Source organism: Gymnoscopelus microlampas (assembly GCF_963454915.1).
Source record: "Gymnoscopelus microlampas genome assembly, chromosome: 1".
NCBI classification, from domain to species: domain Eukaryota; kingdom Metazoa; phylum Chordata; class Actinopteri; order Myctophiformes; family Myctophidae; genus Gymnoscopelus; species Gymnoscopelus microlampas.
Genome location: NC_139962.1, coordinates 57,870,192 through 57,890,990, shown reverse-complemented (window position 1 = coordinate 57,890,990; position 20,799 = coordinate 57,870,192). Strand labels below are relative to the sequence as shown.

The following is a 20,799-nucleotide window of genomic DNA, read 5'->3' as shown; positions in this document are numbered from 1 at the left end:
ACTTCAAATTGTGAAGAATATCAGGCCCACCAAATGGCCTGGAATTATATCCAATTGCAATTTCATCCATCTATAAAAGACTGTCATTAACCACTTATTATTATACCCTATACTCAGTTGACCAGGGTTCCTCAGTCCACTCCTTTCTTCCCTCCACACCGAATAACTTGCCAAAGATAGCCGATGTAAAAGCTGATACCGCAATGCATTGTGGCCTTTTAATAGCCTGGAAACCAGATGAATCTGCCAGTGCAAAAAAATAAAAAATCGCCCAATATCTACACATTGATATTTGTCTGGCCATGCCAGGATAGCCTTTTAGGCCTAGTTTCGCTAAATGTTTACACCCAGAATAAGGACGCTAGGGTTCGAGTGGTTAAGAAGTTTACTGTCCAACAGAAGTCTTCCCCACACCATCTGTATGTTCCTTGAACATACAGATTCAACTACCCTTCCTTCCATCATGGAGGTGATGAAAATGTACATTGAAAGAAATCAAACAAACCAGGAAACTGTAGTGACATCATTTATCTTCAGAAGAATGACTTCATAAGTTTTATACACTACGCTACCACACAAGATGTCCAATTACAGGAGAACTTCACACATGAAAACGTGTTACAAATATCCAACGCTGTACAATATCTTCCTATGTTTACATAAAATGCATGTGCACAGGGTTGTTAAATGGTCAACAGCACAACTGGAAAACCCTACATTGAGGTAAACAACTACAGTATAAAAAGGAAAAAAAAATCATTTTACAATAGCATCCTTATGGCAAGAAGAAACCTGCCATGTAATATATGGTTAAAACTAGAAAAAACATAAGAAAGTTCGAGAGGTTCTTGGTGTCATCTGAAAACTAATGAAGCTTGAATTGAACGGGGCGGTGGGGGTTAGAAGCGTCGTGGCGCTCCTTTAAAGGGCTTGAACCCTCCTCCCACGTTGCTGCCACTGGACATGGAGTTGGTGATCTGCACGATTCGGTTCATGCCAGACGAAGAATGGCTGAAGAAAAAAAGAAAAACAACAAGCTACAGTATGAGGTGACTGAAACTCTTTTGCTCTTTCAGAAATGCTCAATTATATTGTTTTGAACAACTTTCAACTACAGTTGATTTAGCCGACTAAAATGTATCTTGGCGGTGCCTTGATGGCGTCGTAATGGCTGATTGTCTCCGCCGGCATGGCGAGAGAGTATGTTTTCCACCCCGTCCGTCCGTCCGTCCGTCCGTCCGTCCGTCCGTGTGTGTGTCCGCCCTGTCTGTGTGTTACCAGCTAATCTCCGGCACCGTTGGCCCAGTCGCTCCGAAACTGTGCACACACACTCCCTGGATGCCAATTCAGAACCTCTGCCCCAATTTTTTCACATGGGCCTGTTATAGCGCCACCAGGAGGCCGATTTGTGCGAAACCCATTTTTTCCCATTACTCCTACAGCTTTTAACTAAACGTCATGCAAATCGGTACACAGTATCTCTATAGTCATGTGATCAACACGGATCTGCCTGATTTTCCATATTCCATCCTGATTGGCTAAGGTTGGCTTCCAAAGTTTGCAGGATTGGTCCGTTTTGAACTAAATGCCTCAAATCATGAACGCAGCTTGCGATTTATGTGAAATGTAACACGCACGTTCCCACTAGGCCAAAGAAGAAATGCCACTTGAAAAATTTCAAATCAGCCTCATGGTGGCGCTATAAAAGGCCGATTTGTGTTTTTAACTATAACTGCACTGATCTGCGTGAAACTTTGCACACATACTCATAGAGGCCAAGGACAAACATCTGCCCTACATTTTTCACATTAGCCTTTTATAGCGCCACCAGAAGGCCGACTTATGTAAACGAGACACAAACTCTGGATCAGATATTTTCTGCAAATGTTCGCCAATATTATGACATGCCCATTGTGAGCTTGTAGATCTGCTATTTTCAAAATATTTGTATACATTTGAAAACTTGAAATGGGACAGTCTGCATAATGAGTACTTTTACTTTTTGAACTTTAAGTACATTTTGATGCCAATACTTTTGCACTTTTAATCAAGTAAGATTTTAATTCCAGGCTTTTACTTGTAACAGAGTATTTCTACATTGCAGTATTGATACTGTTATACTTAAGTAAGGCAATTGACTACTTTTTCCACCACTGCGTTAAGGAAGGGTTCATGTGATGAAGTCGTGTATTAGGGGCCAGTACCTTGAGTGTGGAGCCATCATGCTGCCCCTGTTGTCTCCCATGCTGCCCCTGTTGTCGCCCATGTTGCCTCGGTTGTCTCCCATCCTGCGATTGTCAGTAAAGCCTCCACCACCACCACCACCACCACCCTGGGAGCCTGCTCCAGTATGCCACTCCTTCCTCTGACCCTGGCCCTGGTCTCTGCCATGGCGCTCCACCACCACTTGCCGGCCAGAGCCAAACGACTGAGGAGAGACGTACACATTAGATAGGACAGTCAACCGTCAATTAGCAGTAACTACTAAGATGCTAAAATGAACATGACATTTTTGTCAATTGTCGTGCAAAAGTTGCACAGGTCAGATAGTTGAAACAACCTTTAACACATTAACTGCCAAGAACGTAGTCCTACGGTCCGTTAAATCCAACTGTTAAGCGCCGAGACCGTAGCCCTACGGTCCGGGTGCTTTTTCCTTTTTTTTGATTTTTTTTCAATTTTCTACACGGACCATTTTCAGTGTAACACCACCGGAAGTCGGAACTATTTGCGATCACGTTTTTAGTTTCCCGTCGGCCTCCATTCTAAGGCGCACACTAAAAGTCCATTTTAGCCCTTGTAGTTTTTTCTCCTCGCATTTCCCATGTTAACATAAACGGTCAGAACTCAAACATGGCTGCCCCGTTGGACACGTGGTCTGCACTGCTAGACGCAGGCAGATGTCGGCGATATATGTAAACAAAGCAGAGATCACTTTTATGGATTTTAACAAGGTCTATAGCGACGTGAAAAAACAAAAACAACAAAAAAACCTTGGCACTGGTGAGTACATTCTGAGATTAGCCCTTGGCAGTGGATGCGTTAAATTATACAAAGAAATGACTGACAATGACCGGTACAACTAATCAAAAATAAATAATGTAATATGGCCAAAACAGGCCATATTTCTTTCATAGTTTTATACTTTCAAAATGTAAAAAAAGAATAGCAGAAATAGCCGATCTAAAAGCTCCAAAGTATTATGCCTACCCTATTTGAAGAGTAACTTGGTATCAAAACAAAACAGTTTCAGAACTGAAAACGATAGTTAAGTCAACACATTTTTGTATGAAACAAACCAAGCTGAATTTATAACATTGGGTCATCTTAGAATAGTCTCATAAGAATTGTGGTCCAAAAATGTCATTAATTCGGCGGCGGTAATGTTAACGTTTTCCTGCTGTCAGTTGATGCTTAATATCCATACGAGTCAAACCGCCGGGCTCATTTGTTTACTTTTGGAACACAGTTCTTATATGCCGTGATATTAAACACGACTATGGGAATGCAGAATGGGGAGGAAAACGTGACCCAGGTAGGCTGCGTAAATGACGTCAGACTTCGGTGCTCTAACTGCGATAGGCCTTGTGAGGGTTAATGTTTGTGAGGGAGCGTGCAGACCTGGTCTCCCATCACCATGGGTCTTCCTCCGTCCCGATCGCCGAAGCTGTTGTTCCTCCCGCGGTTGGCTGAGGTGTTGCCTCTCATGGCGGGGCCCGGGCCGTCTCTGCCTGAACGCTCTGGTCGCATGTTACGTACCGGTCCGCTGTCCCAACAAAAACACCACAAGTAACAGGGTTAAAGGAAAAAAAAGATATAACACTAATAGAAGAACAAACATCACGCTCACATTCATCCAGACTTGGAGATGGACACTGACATGACATTGGGGGAGTGCGCAGGGTTTTGGTTTGTGTTGTACCATAAGTACGGCACCTTCCATATCGTCACTGTCGGGTGGAAACCTCATATATGTCCAAAACTGATACTTCTCAGTATTCAAAAATATCAAAAGTAGCAGATCTACAACCTCAAAACACAAGTTTCAAGCTCGTGGATCTGCTACTTTTGAGTGACACTGTAGTATAATCAAGTCGGGCATTCATTTACGGAAAAACTTTTTTTTTTAAATAGCTGGAGATTTCTGCCCGACAGCAACAGTATAATAAAACATTCACCTTTAACTTAAAAGTAACATTTTTCCTTTTTTTCAACATCTTCATATAAGTCCTCGCTAATGCTCACTTATTTCTGCCTAACGAAAGGTCTCAAAGGTGGACTGTCTATGGTTTGAAAATGTGCCTACCGATAACATCATCATCGGTCATTAACATTAGTGAGGACCAACTATATATGACCATACGGCTGAAAAGGCTCAAGTGCTGATTTAGCCCATTGAGGACGATTCTGAGCTAATGTCTTCCAAATCCCAACAGTTTTCTGAAAAACATGTTTCTATATCAGTGGTTCTCAAACATTTTCATGTCAAAGACCCCCAAAATGATATGTATTTGGCCGCGGACCCCCATCTCAAAATATTCTGTTCCAAGGACCCCCCAGAAGCAAAGATTTGAGTTAAAAGACATTCGCTTTTAAAAGAATATAAATATATCAATTTGCACACATTTTCTTGATTTTTCAAAAATAGCAGATCTACAAGCTCATAGCGCGGCACTTAGCTGCTATTTTTGAATAGCCAAAGTGTAAAACAATCGCTTTTAGCTCAAATCAAAAAATGACACAAGAGCAATAATTAGGTTCAGTTTCCATTTCGGAGTCAATTCTATGAAATATCAATACCGCATGTCCCCTTTGTTGGCGTTCATGTTGCCTTCGTTCTTCCATCCTCCGTGCCCCCCCGCGTCCCTGGGAGAGCGGGCGTGGGACATGCCGCCGGGCATGGCTGCCCTGGCTCCCACCGGGCGCTCCGGCATGGGCACGGGCCGCCTCTCGTCCCTGTCCCTGCGGTTGTCGTTGTCGGCCCGGGGAGGAGGAGGGGGCGCCTCCGCTCGGCGGACCGCGTCAAAGGTCTTGGGGTAGCGCTCGAACCCGGCGCCGCCGTCTCTGTGGGGGGCCGGGCGACTCTTCTTCGCTTCTGGCTCGCCGTCAAAGCGGTTGCGCCTGGACAAGAGGAGGGGGACGGGGGGGTTAAGAGGGTCAGAGCAGGGGAGAGCATTCTGTTTGGTTAAAAGTTGTCTTGACCCAATAAAACCCGGAAACGCATCCGTGTAAATCACTTTAACCATTATTTTATACTTTGGCTATTCAAAAAATAGCAGATCAGCTATTTTTGAAAATGTGTGCAAATCATTCAATATATACATTTTTTTTAAGCGAACATTTTTAAATAAAATCTGGGGGGGTCCCTGGAACAACATATTTTGAGATCGGGGTCCGCGGCCAAATACATATAATTTTGGGGGGTCCTTGACATGAAAAAGGTTTGGGAACCACCGATTATAGCAACATACGTTTTTTTCAAAAATCTGTTAGGATTTAGAAGAGATTTGTAGAATCCCCAGAAGCAAATATTTGAGTTAAAAATGTTCGCTTTAAAAAAATATATATATATTCAAAGATTTGCAAAAATGTTCATGATTTTTCAAAGAAATTGCAGATCTACAAGCTTATAGCGCAGCACTCGGTGCCGCGTTAGTTACTTTTATATCAAAAATAGCAGATATATATAAGCTTTTATATCTGCTATTTTTGAATAGCCCCAAGCAATCTTAAAATGACACAGATGCGTTCCCGGTCTAAATGGGTTATAAGAGTCATCATAGCTGAGGTCGTGGCAGAGCAGTATGTGACCAAGTTGCTGCTGACACAAGTACATAATCATGTTAACCGCTACCTATCATAGGTGTTGGGCTGCTCAGCGGGGGTCTCTGGGAAGCGCCCCCTTTCTCGCGGAGTGAAGTTGGTGAAGCGGTTTTGCTGGCGATTGTAGTCGGAGCCTTGGTTGAGGCGCGCTTCAGAGTCGGGTTGTAGCTTCTTGTTGCCGTTCCAGTAGGTATCATCCCTCCGGCTGAAACATTGAATACACAAATAGAGAAGCTTGTTTGACCAGCGAAGTTGTAAATACCGGTTTGGACGGCCATGTCAACATCTGTCTGAACGTCTTAATGTCCAATTGTCTTACACTAATTGCACTTTAACTTTATAATATAAATTTTCACTGAGAAATGCCCCGATCCCCCGATAATTATGCTGAATGTCACCTTGCCATTTGTCGTACACGACACTGGCGTACAACAAAGTATAAATCAGGAATTTTACAGCACAAAAGTGAAATTGTTAAGTCATTGTAATTATAAAAGTGGACAAAGGCAGATAAACGGTACATACCCGTGTTCGACATCGCGGCCTCTTTTGAGGTTGTTTCTCTTCTCCTGCTCGTAGCGGAGCTGCTCCTGTTGCCTCCTCAGCTCCTCACGCTCACGGGCCAGTCGCTCGGCCTCCTTGCGTCGCTCCTGGACAGAGGTTACAAGAGGTTATATTAACACCACACATACACACCAAGTCGGTTTAAGTTCCATATCCTGTAATGCAAGATGTTTTGCAGATAAAGTGGGGGCTCTGTGTTTACTGTAGTCCTGAGTTTCCAGACGGTGGCATAACCATTTCCTGTACAGTGTGCCATAGCTCCGATTGATTGGCTCGGCAGCAGGTTTGATCCGGAAACGCATTTGACTTCCGGTTCAAATCTGCTGCCGAGCCAATAAAACAAAGCGATGGTGAATTGAACAGGAAACGGATATGCCACTTTCTGGAAACCAGGACTGTAGTTATGCACAGAGCTTATTTAGTATTAGAACAGCAACTGCCAATTACTAGCATAATACACGGCTATGCACTGATCTGTGTGCTTCAACGCACCGAAGATACACCATCCCAATTGGAGCCACTACTAGAGGCGACATGGTACACAAATCCTACAAATGGTCTCCTAAGTGGGTGCAGGCGTCTGACGGCAAATCTCACGAACGTCCAATGTTTCTCTGTTTACTGGTGCAAGACCCCGCGAGAGTGTGTTGCCGGGACAGGGAAATGTCGATAATACATTTTATTTTCTCCAGATGTCTCTCTGAAAAAAGCCATTTTAGTTTCCAAATGTTCAGAATATTATGTGGCTTGTGACGATATGGTCCAATATTTAGTTCAGTGACCACGGAGCTAAAGAACGGTTCAGAAGCTGTGTTCACGTTCACTCTCCCATTGAAATGAATAGAATCCAACTTGCTTCCAGTCTCCCTAAAAAAAAAGGCGTCCGCCCACTTCACACAGATACAGGAAGTAAACCTGGAGACTGGTCTTGCTATTTCCGTCTTGGGTTTAACTCGTACCTGCTCTATGCGGAGCCTCTCTCTTTCGAGCCGCTCTCTCTCCATGCGCTCGCGCTCCAGTTTCTGTCTCTCCATCTCCAGCCGCTGGCGTTCTCGGAGCAGGTTCTCCCTCTCCTCGCGCTCCCGCAGCAGGCGGATTCGCTCGCGCTCCCGCCGTTCCTGTTCTGCAATCTCACGCCGCCTGAGGGGACAGGTGTCATTCACAACTCATTAAGTAACTGCATTTGCGTTTGTTTTTACAATGACATGCCCAAAGTGGAGACACCAGATTTAAGTATTTAACCCATTAAGACCTGTGGCAGATTGTTAAGGACCCCCCCCCCCCCCCAAATGAATATGTATTTGGCCGCAGACCCCCATCTGAAAATATTTTGTGCCAGGGATCGCCAGAAGAGAAACATTTTTTGAGATATTCCCATGTTCAAAAATAGCAGTTATACAAGCTTGTATAACTGCTATTTTTGAGAACCACTGAATCCTAAGCGTTTTCTGAAAAATGTTATGTTGCTCCATCTATATATATCTATATATATATATATCTACATATCTATATCTATATCTATATATATATATATATATATATATATATATATATATATATATATATATAGAGATACATATAGATACATAGATAAAATCTAAAATTACAAGGCGTTCCCGGTTTTAATGGGTTAAACTAACACAAAACTTTTATGAACCGAGTTGCTAACCCCCCCCCCCCCCCCCCACCTCCCCCCTTAGAAAACCTGTGGTCATGATGATGGTGTTCGTGTATAGAGTCAGTAGGAATACCTGCGCAATTCCACGGCTCTACGGACGCGCTCCAGGCGAACCGTTCGCTCGCGCATCCTCGCCTCCTTCATCTTGTCAAAGGGAAGAATATCGTTGTTGTTGTTGTTGGCTCCCTTGTTGAGGAAAGGTCTCTTTTCTCTGATCATCTCCACCTGACCAAACACAGAGAAGCTTTTAACTTTTTTCAGTGCCAAACATATTTCTGGCTTTACCATCCCTGTGCCAAGGCCAAAAATACATTGTAAAAAAAAAGTTCTTATGAAGCGAGATACAGCCTTTTTCAGTAAGAAGTTAAACAAGAAGTGAATGGAGCAGCAAATGTTCAAATCATGATATCTTGGGTTCTGAACATTTTTATTTAAAAAAAAAGGGTGGGGTTTCTTCATGACGTCGGCGACGTCATTGGCAATCTGGGCTTATAAAAACGTGCCGTCGGTGACGTCAACGGCACTGAATGAGTTAAGGGTGGGGCCAGGCGCCAGGTTTGAAGCCCACATCCTGAATCTCTTAAGGTTGCTGTTCCTGCCGGCTCCAGAAGAATTTACTCTCAATACAAGTGAACAAGGTTTTGGCTGGACTTTACACTTCATTACCTTAGTAAACACTATGTTTTCAATCGCTAGTTTAAAGTCTTTTTTAAATTATGATATGAGTTTAGTAAAATGTGGTCCCATTAATTTTTAGGGTATGCTTCTAGGGCTTCTATTGGTTCTACAGAGCGAAGTTGCAGCCAATAGCAGTCGTTTCTGGTTTATTTTCGGGACCGGAAGTTCGAAGATGGCAGATTTGAATTCACACAAAAAAAAGTGGCTTCAAAACAGGTCTGTAGAAACCAATGGAGCTTCCTTCGTCCATATTGTTTACAGTCTATGTGTGGAGCACAGATATGAGAAAATACTAGGAGTTTTTTTTTTTTGTATGAGGAGTTTCTGACCTCTTCAGGGGGAATTAACCATCTCGGTCTTCGCTGCATATGCATATTGGGGAAACCACCAGGCTGGGAAAAAAAGAATAATATACATAAGAATCATTGTTAGCAATCCTTCCATTAATGACAGGAAATCTGAATATACTGTACGTAAATTATGAAACGAATACAATCACAGACAAAAAGGAAGAAAAGGGGGGGAAAAAGGCAGGTTGAATATTACTTGTGGTCTGTTGTTGTCAAAGTGTCTTCCCCTCCTGAAAGGCTGTCTCATTTTGTTGAAGTGGTTGCCTTGGTAGCCTTTGTTGGCGTGGAACGGCATGATCTTCGCCGGGCTCTTTGTTCCTGTAAAAAAGTCACGTTAAAAGGGTGTTCGATGTTGTTGATATCTGTCTTGATTGCGCTATGAGCTTGTATATCTGCCATTTTTGAATAGCCAAAGTCTAAAATGACAGAGATCACAGCACTCATGTTTATAAACACTACCCATCATCAACCATTTGGCTGTAGTTTGCCTCCCAATGTAGTAAAACTAAAAAAGGAATAAAACTTACGTCCGTGTTTTTTGTCATCTTTCTTGGAAGAATCCTGACCGGATCCGGATGCTGTTGGCTCAGATTTTCCACCTTTAGACTCCTGCTTCTTAGACGCGTCCTTGTTGTCCTTTTCGGACGGCTTGTCTGATTTCTTCTCTTCTTTTTTGGAGGATGGCGGGGCTCTTCAAAAGCAAAACATGTCATGAATACAACTTTAGAGGGAATTCATTTTCTCTCAATTAACAACAATGAATCAATGTTTTCATCACCCACTTGCTGGTGGTCTTTACTCCGGTGCTAGCTCGCTTATCGCTCGATTTACTGGAACTCTTGTCCTCCACTTCCTTCTTGGAGGGTTCTTTTTTGAATGGGTCACTTTTAACCTAAAATGACAGTGCACACCCAAGGCTGAATCACATTTTCAGACACAATGCTACAAATCCTTTCCCTCACATCAGGGATCTTCAACGTTTTTTTAGCCCAAGGACCCCTTAGCTGAGAGAGAGATGAAGCAAGGGCCCCCACTACATATTGTATAAAATTGTGTTCCATCATAGATTTCATAGATATCTTCATAGACTTGTTTGACATCACTATCATCAGTATACTGGATTCATGTTAAGGGCGGGAGTGGCTCAGGGGTAGAGTGGCCGGTAGAGCGTCCAGATGGCAACCGTGAGGTTCCCAGTTCGAACTCAGCTTCCCCTGAGTTAAGTGTCGAGGTGTCCTTGAGCAAGACGCTGAACCCCTAATCGCTACCTTGCATGGTATCCTCCCCCATCGGTGTATGAATGTGCTGTGTGAATGGGTGAATGTAATGCACAATGTTAAGCGCTTTGGATAAAAGCGCTATATAAATACACCATGATAGTGTGTACGTTCAGACATTTAACCACTTACACCGTCAATTATTAGTAAAATTGACCTTTCACTCTGTACTTGCTCTGCTCTAAACGTCTTTGCCGAAAATGGCAGATCTGATCTGAATGATGTCTTCAAAAGAACGACTAATAATATGCTCATCTGCATGCAGAAAGGTCAGATTGTGAGCTTGTGTTTGCTAGCTCACCCGTTCAACATATATCTGCTGTCCGTGGAGCTCAGTGCGGTCCAGGTGGGAGATGCAGCGGGCCACCTCTGTGCTGGAAGACATGGTGACCAGGCCGTAACACTTGCCGCCGGGACTGCGAGCGTTCGTGACCACTTTGGCACTAAACACCTGTTGGCAATAAAAAGCATAATTACCAACCTTTCGCGCACACGTCCTAACACCAGGAAGGATATGTGTGTGGACGTTGTCGGACACATTTGCAAGATGGGCTTTTGTCGCCACGGTTTCTTGGGTCTGCTAATGAAATGGTCTAAAACAGTGGTTTTCAACCCTTTTCATATCAAGACCTGTTATTTATTCATCATTTGAGTGTAAGTTTGTCCACAATTCCATGCTGTATTGATGTTGGTACCATAGGGGAGATAACAGGCAAACGATCAAAATAGTAATTCTTTAATTAACCCATTTTGGGCTGGAACCCCTATTTGTAACTATACCTTTTAGGACGAGAACCCCTTTTGGGGTTATTGTTGCCATGTACAGTATATAGCAACATACATTTGTTGTAATTTTTGAATAAATATTTTGAAGTTTTTCAGAAAACTTAGGTCAGGATTTAGAAGGCGTTTTTGAAGGCCTCGGGTCTAAACGGGTTAAGTAATGCAGATGAATAGCAATAATTTAACTCTTGAGTTAAAGATCTACCTAATAAGGGTCCATTTGGTTACCAACTCTCCATCATTTAGCTGGGGACCACCTGGAACCCCCTCAAGGACAACTGGTGGTCCCCGGACCACTGGTCTAAAACAAAAGCTCAAAATAAAAGTCCATAGACCGTACCTTCCCATATTTGCCGAAGAGGTTCTTCAGATCAGCTGCTTTGGTGTTGGATGACAGGCCGCTCACCCATATGTTACGAGAAGAGCTGTTGCTGTTACTGCTGGTGCCCCCTGAGGAATGTGGTCGTCATGACAGTACGGTCAATAGGTGTCTCGTGTCCCATAGCCAAACGATCAGAGATCTAAATTCAATTGGGTGGCTAAATGTACACTGACAAAATACCCCAAAAGGGAGTGGGGACCAAATTATTCATGTATTTATTAAAAGAACTCTCCACCAGGCCAGGCAGGTTATTGAGGGCCAGCCAATTCAGGCATTATACAGGCGAGTGGATTCTGAACATGTTGAGGGATTAATGTTGATGAAATTATTGCACAGACACAATATATTGATTTGCGAGTGTAGAAAATGTGTATTAGCAGTCGCAAAAATTGTGTGTAGTAGAAATTGGTATATGTGGGACATTGTAGTCAAGGTCATGGACTGTGTAGTTTTATGTTTGAGTTAGGGCGATACGCAAAGTGGGTTGTGTAGCGCCACCATGAGGCGAAAATGTTTGGTGAAAATTCTTCCTTGGCCTAGTGAGAATAATGTGCGAGCAAAGTTTCATAGCATGTGTGGAAAATAACACACATATAAGAAATCTAATAAATACGTCTTGATTACATGACTACGGAGATAATGTGTATTGACTTATGTGATGTTTGGACAAAATCTGTCTCATGGTGCGGTTCAAGAGTTCTAGGCCAAAAACATATGCAAACAGTCTCGGCCACGCCAAAACATTTCGGACACCCAAAAACAAACTGCATTGCGGACATAAGGCTTTAGGTAGGTCGGTATCAGGGCTGGTTTTCAAAGCAGTAAGTGTACGTTTGTTAATTTTTTATCGCTGTTCTAGCCCCTAGACTGAATTTAGATTTCCTCAGAAAATTGACAGGCGGAGATCTCTGATCATGTCTAGACTACAGTAATGGGTGTAAAAAAAAAAAAAGCTTCTTCCACATAGCTCTGAAAGCGTCAGACTTACCTTTATCATCTTTTGCAGCTTTTCCATCTCTGTCTCTTGAAGAACTACAAAGCAGATGTTATAACAACAAACGGAAGAAATGAGTGCCAGTGCATGAAAACCTGTGTGGAAACTGAGACAAACATCTTATGGAACAAACAAGACATCACATTTGGCATTTTTCAGGAAAAAAAATCCCCACAGGCTTGGATTTGGACAAATCTCTCAAAAGGCTTCGGTCATTGCTTTTCCACTGGTGAGATGGGTCAGGTTCTCAGCCAATTTATGAAATCTTCAGAAGTGAGATCAACTTCAGTGAATCTTTTCTGAACAAAAAAAAACAAAAAGAATCTGACATCACGCGTAGAGGGCGTAATGCTAATGCTCTTTTACAATGCCTTGCGTAGGAACTGGAAAAGGTAATAAAACTTCTGGACAGGTGAATGTATGTGAAAGATGCACCTCTCGTCTCCTGGTTAACGCCACAACTTTACCAACTTCAGAAAAATAAATTAAGGAAGTAAATGGCAGGATTAGGTACATCAACGAACACTTCCCTTAAGGAAAAAAATAAAAAATAAAAAAATCTTGACGCTACCCACAATGCTGCGTTCTTAGTGAGCTGGAACTTGTAGTAGTATCAAAGAACTGACATAGAAAGACAAACCTCTTTGCTTGACCTGACGGCCCAGTAGAGGAGGGGCCTTTCTTCGCACAATCCTTTTCTTTGTCTCCCGTTTCAGCTTTCTTCAAGGCCTCTCTGCTCTCCTTCTTCATGGGGTCAACCTTGGATCCGTCATCTTTCTTACCATCTTTATGGTCGCCTGCGTCTTCAGCCTTCGACTCAGGACCCATCTCGGCAGAGGCATCGGTCTCGTCAGCACCCTTGTCAGCCTCTGGATCTGGAAGTTTCACATGTTTACCTGTTTCCAGGAGATCGTCGCCATCTACGTCTAGCGTGATGGCGTCGTCATTCGGGTTTGAGACGGACAGATGATCGTCCTCAACTTCTTTGGAGGAATTCGCAGCGTCATCAGCATCTATCTCGGACACTTCAGCCTCCGCCTCTGGCTCGGTCTCCACCTCCTCAGCCTCATCTGGCTCAGCCTCGGTATCGTCCGGCTCAGCCTCGGAATCCTCCGGCTCAGCCTCGACCTCGTCTGGCTCAGCCTCGTCTTGCTCAGCCTCTGCCATGACGTCTGGCTCAGCCTCTGCCTCGACGTCTGGCTCAGCCGCCATCTCTGGCTCAGCCTCCACCTCTAGCTCAGCCTTTTGCTCAGCCTCTAGCTCAGCCTCTGGTTCAGGCTCAGCCTCTAGCTCAGCCTCTGGTTCGGGCTCAGCCTCTGGTTCAGGCTCAGCCTCTGGTTCGGGCTCAGCCTCTGGTCCAGCCTTGACGTCTGGCTCAGCCTCCACCTCTGGCTCAGCCTCGACGTCGGCTTCTGGCTTGGCATCCACCTCGGGCTCAGCCTCGGGCTCGGGCTGAGCCTCAGGCTCGACCTCAGGCTCACCTGCCATCGCAGCTTCTGACTCCGGCTCAGCCTTAGCCGATACCTCTGCCTGAGGCTCAGCAAGGCCGGGTGGAGGCATAGAATTTTCACGAGTACCATCATCTGTATCAGTTACATCTGAGGGATTTAATAAGGATAAACATGGCAAAAAAAACAAAAGAAAAAAAAACACGTTTAACATGGACATGTGGTACAGTTACTTGACCTAGAAAGTAGAAAGCAAATACATTAGTGGTCATCGAGGGCGTAGACACCACAGGAAGACACATTAACACACATTCTTCATTGATAACGGTGAGCCGTTCAGGAATCTTCATTTGTAGTAAACACAATCCATATCGGAGAATTTACAACTCCAGGTAGCTTCTTTAAAAAAAAAAAGGCCCTGAATTTCTTCAGTTCATCCAACAGTCAATTTCTTCAAACATGAAAAATGCGTCGAGGTCATAATGGTCAGTCACATGGCACATCACATTCATGCTAATCTTCCACATCTTCACTTCATCAATGTCTGCCTTATCAGGAGTAGTCAATTTCGAAGCAAACCAAAAATCTTCTCATCTTCAGTGGAATCCACACCGCTGTATCCTCAAGCGACAGTGTGAAAATGCTCTCCCGGTTCTCAGTGCGTTGTTGGCAAGTCTCTAGGCACCGGTATGCATCTAGGCTCCGTTATATACACGAGGTCTGTCCTCTGTCGTTGTGGTACTGTGGTGGTGGTACTGTGGTGGTGTGTGTGGGGTCAAGCACCATGAAGATGAGGAACAATGATTCGTGCCGTCTTCGATGAATCTTTATTCTTTAACGAGCTTCAATCATCCGATTCAAGGCCTCTGTATCTTTAGAAAGTGTTCCAAGGAACAGTCCGAAAAAACATGCGTTAAGTCCTCCTAAACCAGTGTAACCAGATGAATGAGAATGCGTTCTTTTCACTCGACCGCTTCTTGATGTAGGTGGGGGTAGCAAGCAGATGCATGTGTTGCAATGTTCTATAAAGCATTGTTGTAAGGAGCAGTTGTTTCTTGTCTTCACAATAGATGTGTTACCTGTTTGGAAAAAAACTTAATGTTAAGGACTAACATTAATTTGACTACAAACATACCTTTTTCTGATTCATCATCTTCCGTCTCCTGAGAAAAAAAATGAAACAAATGCATCAAGGAAATGTTAACGCTACACATCCATATACCTTCACACCATCATTACCTACTTTTGATCACCCGCCAACAGCATGTACATTTCCTCTTTGGCTAATACATTATGGAGACTAAACAGCCACTCTGGCATCAAGTTTTAAAAAATCCATATGTCTTAATTTGTTTATTTTCATACAACAAATAGCTTTTTTTGTGATTCTGTCTAAAGCCCTACTTATTGTCATTGCATGATACTGTACAAGCTACGCTTATAGGACCAATAGTTCTGGTAAAGTCAAGTGCTCTCCCTGGGAGAGTGTCCTTAAATAAAATGAGTGCATCCAGAAAGAGTCCGCCAAGTACGCAGAATCATGTAAAAGAAGAAGCGTTTTCAGTGGAGTTAGTTAGACTAGATAGTTAGACTTAGGAGTCACAAGCCAAACAAAATGATCTACAACTTAACACCTTGTGACGTCAATCGTTAGCTTGTAGATAAGTTATTTTTGTAAAACAACACTATGGCGAGAGCACTCACTGACAACAGTGTTTACAAAGGGGCTGCAGATTTCACAAACGAAAAGACTTTCGTATTCATTTACTTACATTAGTGTATGACAGCGTTTGAGGATGGATTTAAGAAGGTCAGTTGTGTGTAGATTGAATTGCCCTTTGCACTGTCACTAAATGATAACAGTCTTACTCTGACAGGCTGCTGCTTTACAGTTTCCAGGGTAGATTATCAAGCCATTCCCCAGACCGCTCGACAGGGGTTTGATTTTTGTATTCCGTCACCTTTTTCAGCCCTCATGAGTTTGCAGGTCTGCCTTTATTTAGGTCTACTCAATAGTATGTTAATATTCCTGATGTTGCTTTTGACAGTCAATGAAAATTGCATATACACCTATCATTTACACATGGCAGTATACCAAAAAAATATATATTGTTTTTGGACAGTACATCATCTGCCTTGCGTTTTTTGTTTTGTTTTTCATCTACCCGCAACTTTGTCTGGTAAGCCAAAACGTTACGTTTGTTTGCTGCCTAACTGTATGCAGACATGTTAATTCAACCGTTTCAACACTACATTGAAAAGACACTCTTGATGTATGTCCAGAGGGACCGAAACATCCTTTCTACTATGACAGTATAGACACTATCTGGACTTTACGCCGGGATCAATAAATTATCTATACTAGAGCACGGAAACTGTTAGCATTGCATGTTAAAAAAAACACATGTTTATACATTACCTCCATCTTCATGCTGACAGGTAAATGCTATGATTTTGCTTCAGAGTTGACAGTTTATTCTGATCATGTAATAAGCGCTAAAGTGTCGCTTCGTGTTTAGACATGATGCACTGCAGCCTACAGTAATTGACGGTTATATCTCAACTGTCATCTACGCTCAACTTCATCTTCATTATCTTTAGAACTCTGGTGGCCGGGCTCAGGCTTGAATGTCCAGGGCTAGGCTAGGGCTTGCCCACATTTTAGGCTTGTGCATACTTTTTAAACAGAATCTCACGACTAAATGTAAGAAAGGGCAGATTAAAAAGCAACTGGATTGCTTAAGAACCAAAACACACTGCATTCACCTTGGAAAGCGATTCTTCTTCCATTGCGATATCCGAGTCCGAGTCCAATTTCTTCCCTGAGAAGTAAAATGAATCAAAACAGTCAGAAAGACTTGACATTTTTATTGACAACTTAAAAATATGAGACACAAAAATGAACAGCTAAGCCAACCTTCCCCCATGATGATTCAAATGTAATCCTTTTTAAAATGTCAATTACCTTTAGCTTTCACATTTTTCCTAGTGGGCGTGTCGCCTGCCAGTTGGATTTCAATGTTGTCGGGATCGCCACCTTCATCCTCAACAGCCTAAGGAAAAATGGATGAATAGTATTGCATAGGTGTCTGCAAATGCGTATCCAGAACATCTGTATTAACCCCATTAAGACCGGGAACGCATCTGTGTCATTTTAGATTTCTTTGGCTATTCAAAAATAGCAGATATACAAGCTCATAGCGCGGCACCGAGTGCCACGCTATGAGCTTGTAGATCTGCTATTTTTGAAAAATCGTGAAAATGTGTGCACATTTTTGTATGTATATATTTTTGAAAGCAAACATTTCTAACTCAAATATTTTGCTTCTGGGGAGGTCCCTGGGACAAAACATTTTGAGATGGTGGTCCACGGCCAAATACATATCTAAAAATGTTTTCTAAATCCTAAACAGTATGTTGCTATATCAGCGCTGCTCCAACTTTTCCATGTCAAGGACCCCCATAATTATGTGTATTTGGCCACGGACCCCCCCATCTCTAAATATGTTGTTCCAGGGACCCCCAGAAGCACAGATCGGAGTAATAAATGTTCCCTTTAAAACAAAACAAAAAAGTGCCATGCTATGAGCTTGTATATCTGCTATTTTCTGAATAGCCAAAGACGCTTTCCCGGTCTAAATGGGTTCATGTTACATGACCAGCTGTCAAAATGGTGCATTCATATATTATAACTCATTGACTGACGGAGCCAGTTACAGCCAGGCAGCTTAGAAAAGTAAGGGAGGGTGGGGTGATTAATCAAATCAATCATTGAGTTAATCAACTCATCAAGATCAACAGCCAGTTGGAAAGGTTGACGGGGGTAGAATCCTCCAATATTAATCAAAATAAACTAAAGAGTTTGTGATATCTCAATCATCTGTCTTCTTAGGCATAAAGCCTTTAAAAGATGACATGTGTTTGATCCAAATAACCACACCAAGGTGATACGCTGTATTATTACACGGCTTGGCTGAATGCTTGAATCGGATTGGTCAATCGCTGAATTCAGCAGTGTGTTATTTCTGAATAATGACTGATGAGCTCAACAACAGGCCGCTGTCTAATCAAAGACTCAGAGCACCTGCTGCGCTGCTTGAATTTAATGCTGTAATCCAGCATGACAGCCATGTATACAAACGCACTACAACTAAACGTTGCTCTCAAGAATGATTTTGAAAACATTTGAGGCAAGAAATAGACGATGCAATAACCAAAAATGTATTCCATTTGATCGACACTTCCTTGTTTTCCGAGGCGACCGTGTTATGGAATACTTTAATTACCGTTAGCAAGGAAATACTTTGTTTTGTCGTTACTTTTGGGTCAATTTGTTAATCTATACATTACGTGTAATAAGTGGGATAATTGTCGCCAAGCCGGAAGTTGTTGAGAAATAACCCCCTTCAGGATCATTTAACACCTCTGCTTCACCTCTGTGTTTAATCATCCTGTCGGGTGTCATTTCTCAACAACTACCGGTGCGGCGACAATTATCCCTTACTTATTTATCATTAGGTTCTGCTTTGGATTTCAACTCAGCTGGAAACATGCTAATAACTAGGTTATGGCTTTCAATGCTTGATCCTTTAAGCGAGCACATGAGCAAGAAACTGACTTGGTGGATTTTTATTCACAATAAATCCTCCATTTAAACAGATAATATTTAAGCATTGATTGTAATATCTGCTTACAAATTATAGTATTAAAAATATATATATTTTAATATTTTACTAGGAAGGTGAACCAGGTATTGCCTGCAGACTCTGCACCATGGCAGAGTATTAAACAGGATTTGTGTGTAAGTAGGTTAATCCCACCACTAGACTGACTGGTGTCTAGTACTACAGCCTCAATAGGTTCCAAAAGCACTTTGACAACAACAACAAAGGTATACGCTGTCGTACGACTGTGTCACTTGCCAACAAAAAAAAAACACTTTAAAAATAAAAATGAGCATAAAAATAAAAATGTAGGTAAACATTAACCATATAGGTTAAAGGTAAAAAATTAACCATATTAAAAAAAAATAAACCATTTTAGGAGGAGGAGGCCACAACAAACGCCATTAGCCCTTGATAGGCTCTATGCACAGCAGTCATATTGGACCGAAATTGGGCCTCTTCCTTACTTCCTTCACAGGTGCGTGTTACCAATGATAACTAATGAAGGCTCTGGCTGTTCCATTCTAGTCAAACAGAGTCAGGGGGCTTATATGGCTCACTGGAAACACTCTGTTACACCAGTGGGTCTCAAAGTGTGGTCCAGGGACCCTCATGGTTCCTTGAGGGGGGGTTAAAAATGTCCCCTTACAGGTGTGTAACTCTGAGAGTGTACAAATGGAACCAAATGGACCCTTGAGGGGGTTCAAAATGTCCCCTTACAGGTGTGTAACTCTGAGAGTGTACACATTGAACCAAATGGACCCTGACGGGTCCATTTGATTCCATTTGTACACTCTCAGGAGTTATGGTGGTCCGTCAAATGAGAACCACTGTGCTACACTAAATGGAACAGAGCCTTCATTAGTATCATTGTTAACACATGTGTAACTAGCTGTAGTAAGGAAGAAGCCCAATTTCTAGCCAACATGGCTGCTGTGCATAGAGCCTCTTGCATGCTCCGCTGAATGAACAGCCGGTGATGTAGCGCTCGCCGCGGCCCCACACAGTAAACCTCGCTTCACCACCAGGCTTTCCGCAGCACCCGTGGCCGTGGGGAAGCCTGGTTTCCAATTGCAAATTTAGCCAGTGATATCCGGTCTAGAGCCCGCCTACCGTATCCGGTCATTTTGCCCGCACACACAACATACAAGAATCCATTTCCGGTATAGGGTATGAACCCAGACCGGATGTGCAACTTGCAGAGCATTAAAGCAACGTGATCCCCGTGTCTATGACAGAGAGGAGGCTTTTTTAGCTTTAGCACCAGGACATAGTTGGAGCCCAACAGTCAATGACAGGCCTTTCATTCACGGTAGGTATGGTAGTAGGTCCATGCAAAAAAGTCAATTTTAATGGAAAACAATGCATTCATGTGGAAAAACACGTCGACATAAACGTAATATTTGTACACACAGGACAGTCACTACATGCTAAATAACATTTAACCCACTGCACAACAACAACCCTCCTGGTGCAACAGAAACCCCCGAGGTGTTTATTTTAATGTATTCTATTGTTATTATTTCAGTGATACAAGTTATATAACTATACCTGCTTCAGTCTGGCAACGAGGACGTTCTTTATGCCCGACGTGTCCAGGTTTCGACGCTTGAGTTCGGATTTTAGGTCTATAACTCGCAAATCTGCTATTTTCTTGCCCTCCGCGGAAATGGCCCCCGACGCCATTTTGCCTCCTGCTTGTTGTGTGTGTGTGCGGCTGTGCGCGCGCTCTAATGCCTTCTTCTTCAGTGTGCTGCTTTCTTCTTCATTTCTCTTTCCTGCTGTGTGTTAAAAAAAAACGCATACCGCCACCCAGTGGTGTGTAAAGTAACTTGGGTACATTTACTCAAGTACTGTACTGTAAACAATTTTGAGGTACTTTTACTTTATAGGAGTACTTCCAATTTGACGTGCTTTTACTTCTACTCAACTACATCTCAGAGGCAAAATATTGTACTTTTACTCCACTACAATTATTTGAAAACTTTAGTTAGGCTACTTTATAGATTTTGATTATTATTACAAAACACACATTAACCACTTCAGCCCTATATACATTTCGGCCATTTGAAAATAGCAGATCTACAAGCTCACAATGCGTCGCATCGTGATGCATTGTGAGCTTGTAGATCTGCTATTTTCAAAAGATTTTTATACA

The 20,799-nt window shown here is 42.7% G+C and overlaps 1 protein-coding gene across 1 annotated transcript; it reads right to left on the bottom strand.

Annotated features, from left to right (window-relative positions):
- Window positions 1–513: 513 nt before the first annotated feature.
- Window positions 514–20,347, bottom strand: sltm (SAFB-like, transcription modulator). Its single transcript, XM_084079493.1, has 20 exons — window positions 20,193–20,347; window positions 16,943–17,030; window positions 16,744–16,799; window positions 15,113–15,140; window positions 13,170–14,127; window positions 12,524–12,567; window positions 11,494–11,603; window positions 10,672–10,821; window positions 9,876–9,985; window positions 9,621–9,784; window positions 9,290–9,411; window positions 9,073–9,135; window positions 8,139–8,290; window positions 7,347–7,527; window positions 6,349–6,473; window positions 5,855–6,028; window positions 4,801–5,121; window positions 3,622–3,766; window positions 2,205–2,428; window positions 514–1,011 (listed from the first exon to the last, which is right to left on the bottom strand). Exons 1-20 carry the CDS (start codon window positions 20,325–20,327, stop codon window positions 900–902), a joined length of 3,462 nt encoding a protein of 1,153 aa, XP_083935619.1. The 5' UTR covers window positions 20,328–20,347; the 3' UTR covers window positions 514–899.
- Window positions 20,348–20,799: the final 452 nt, after the last annotated feature.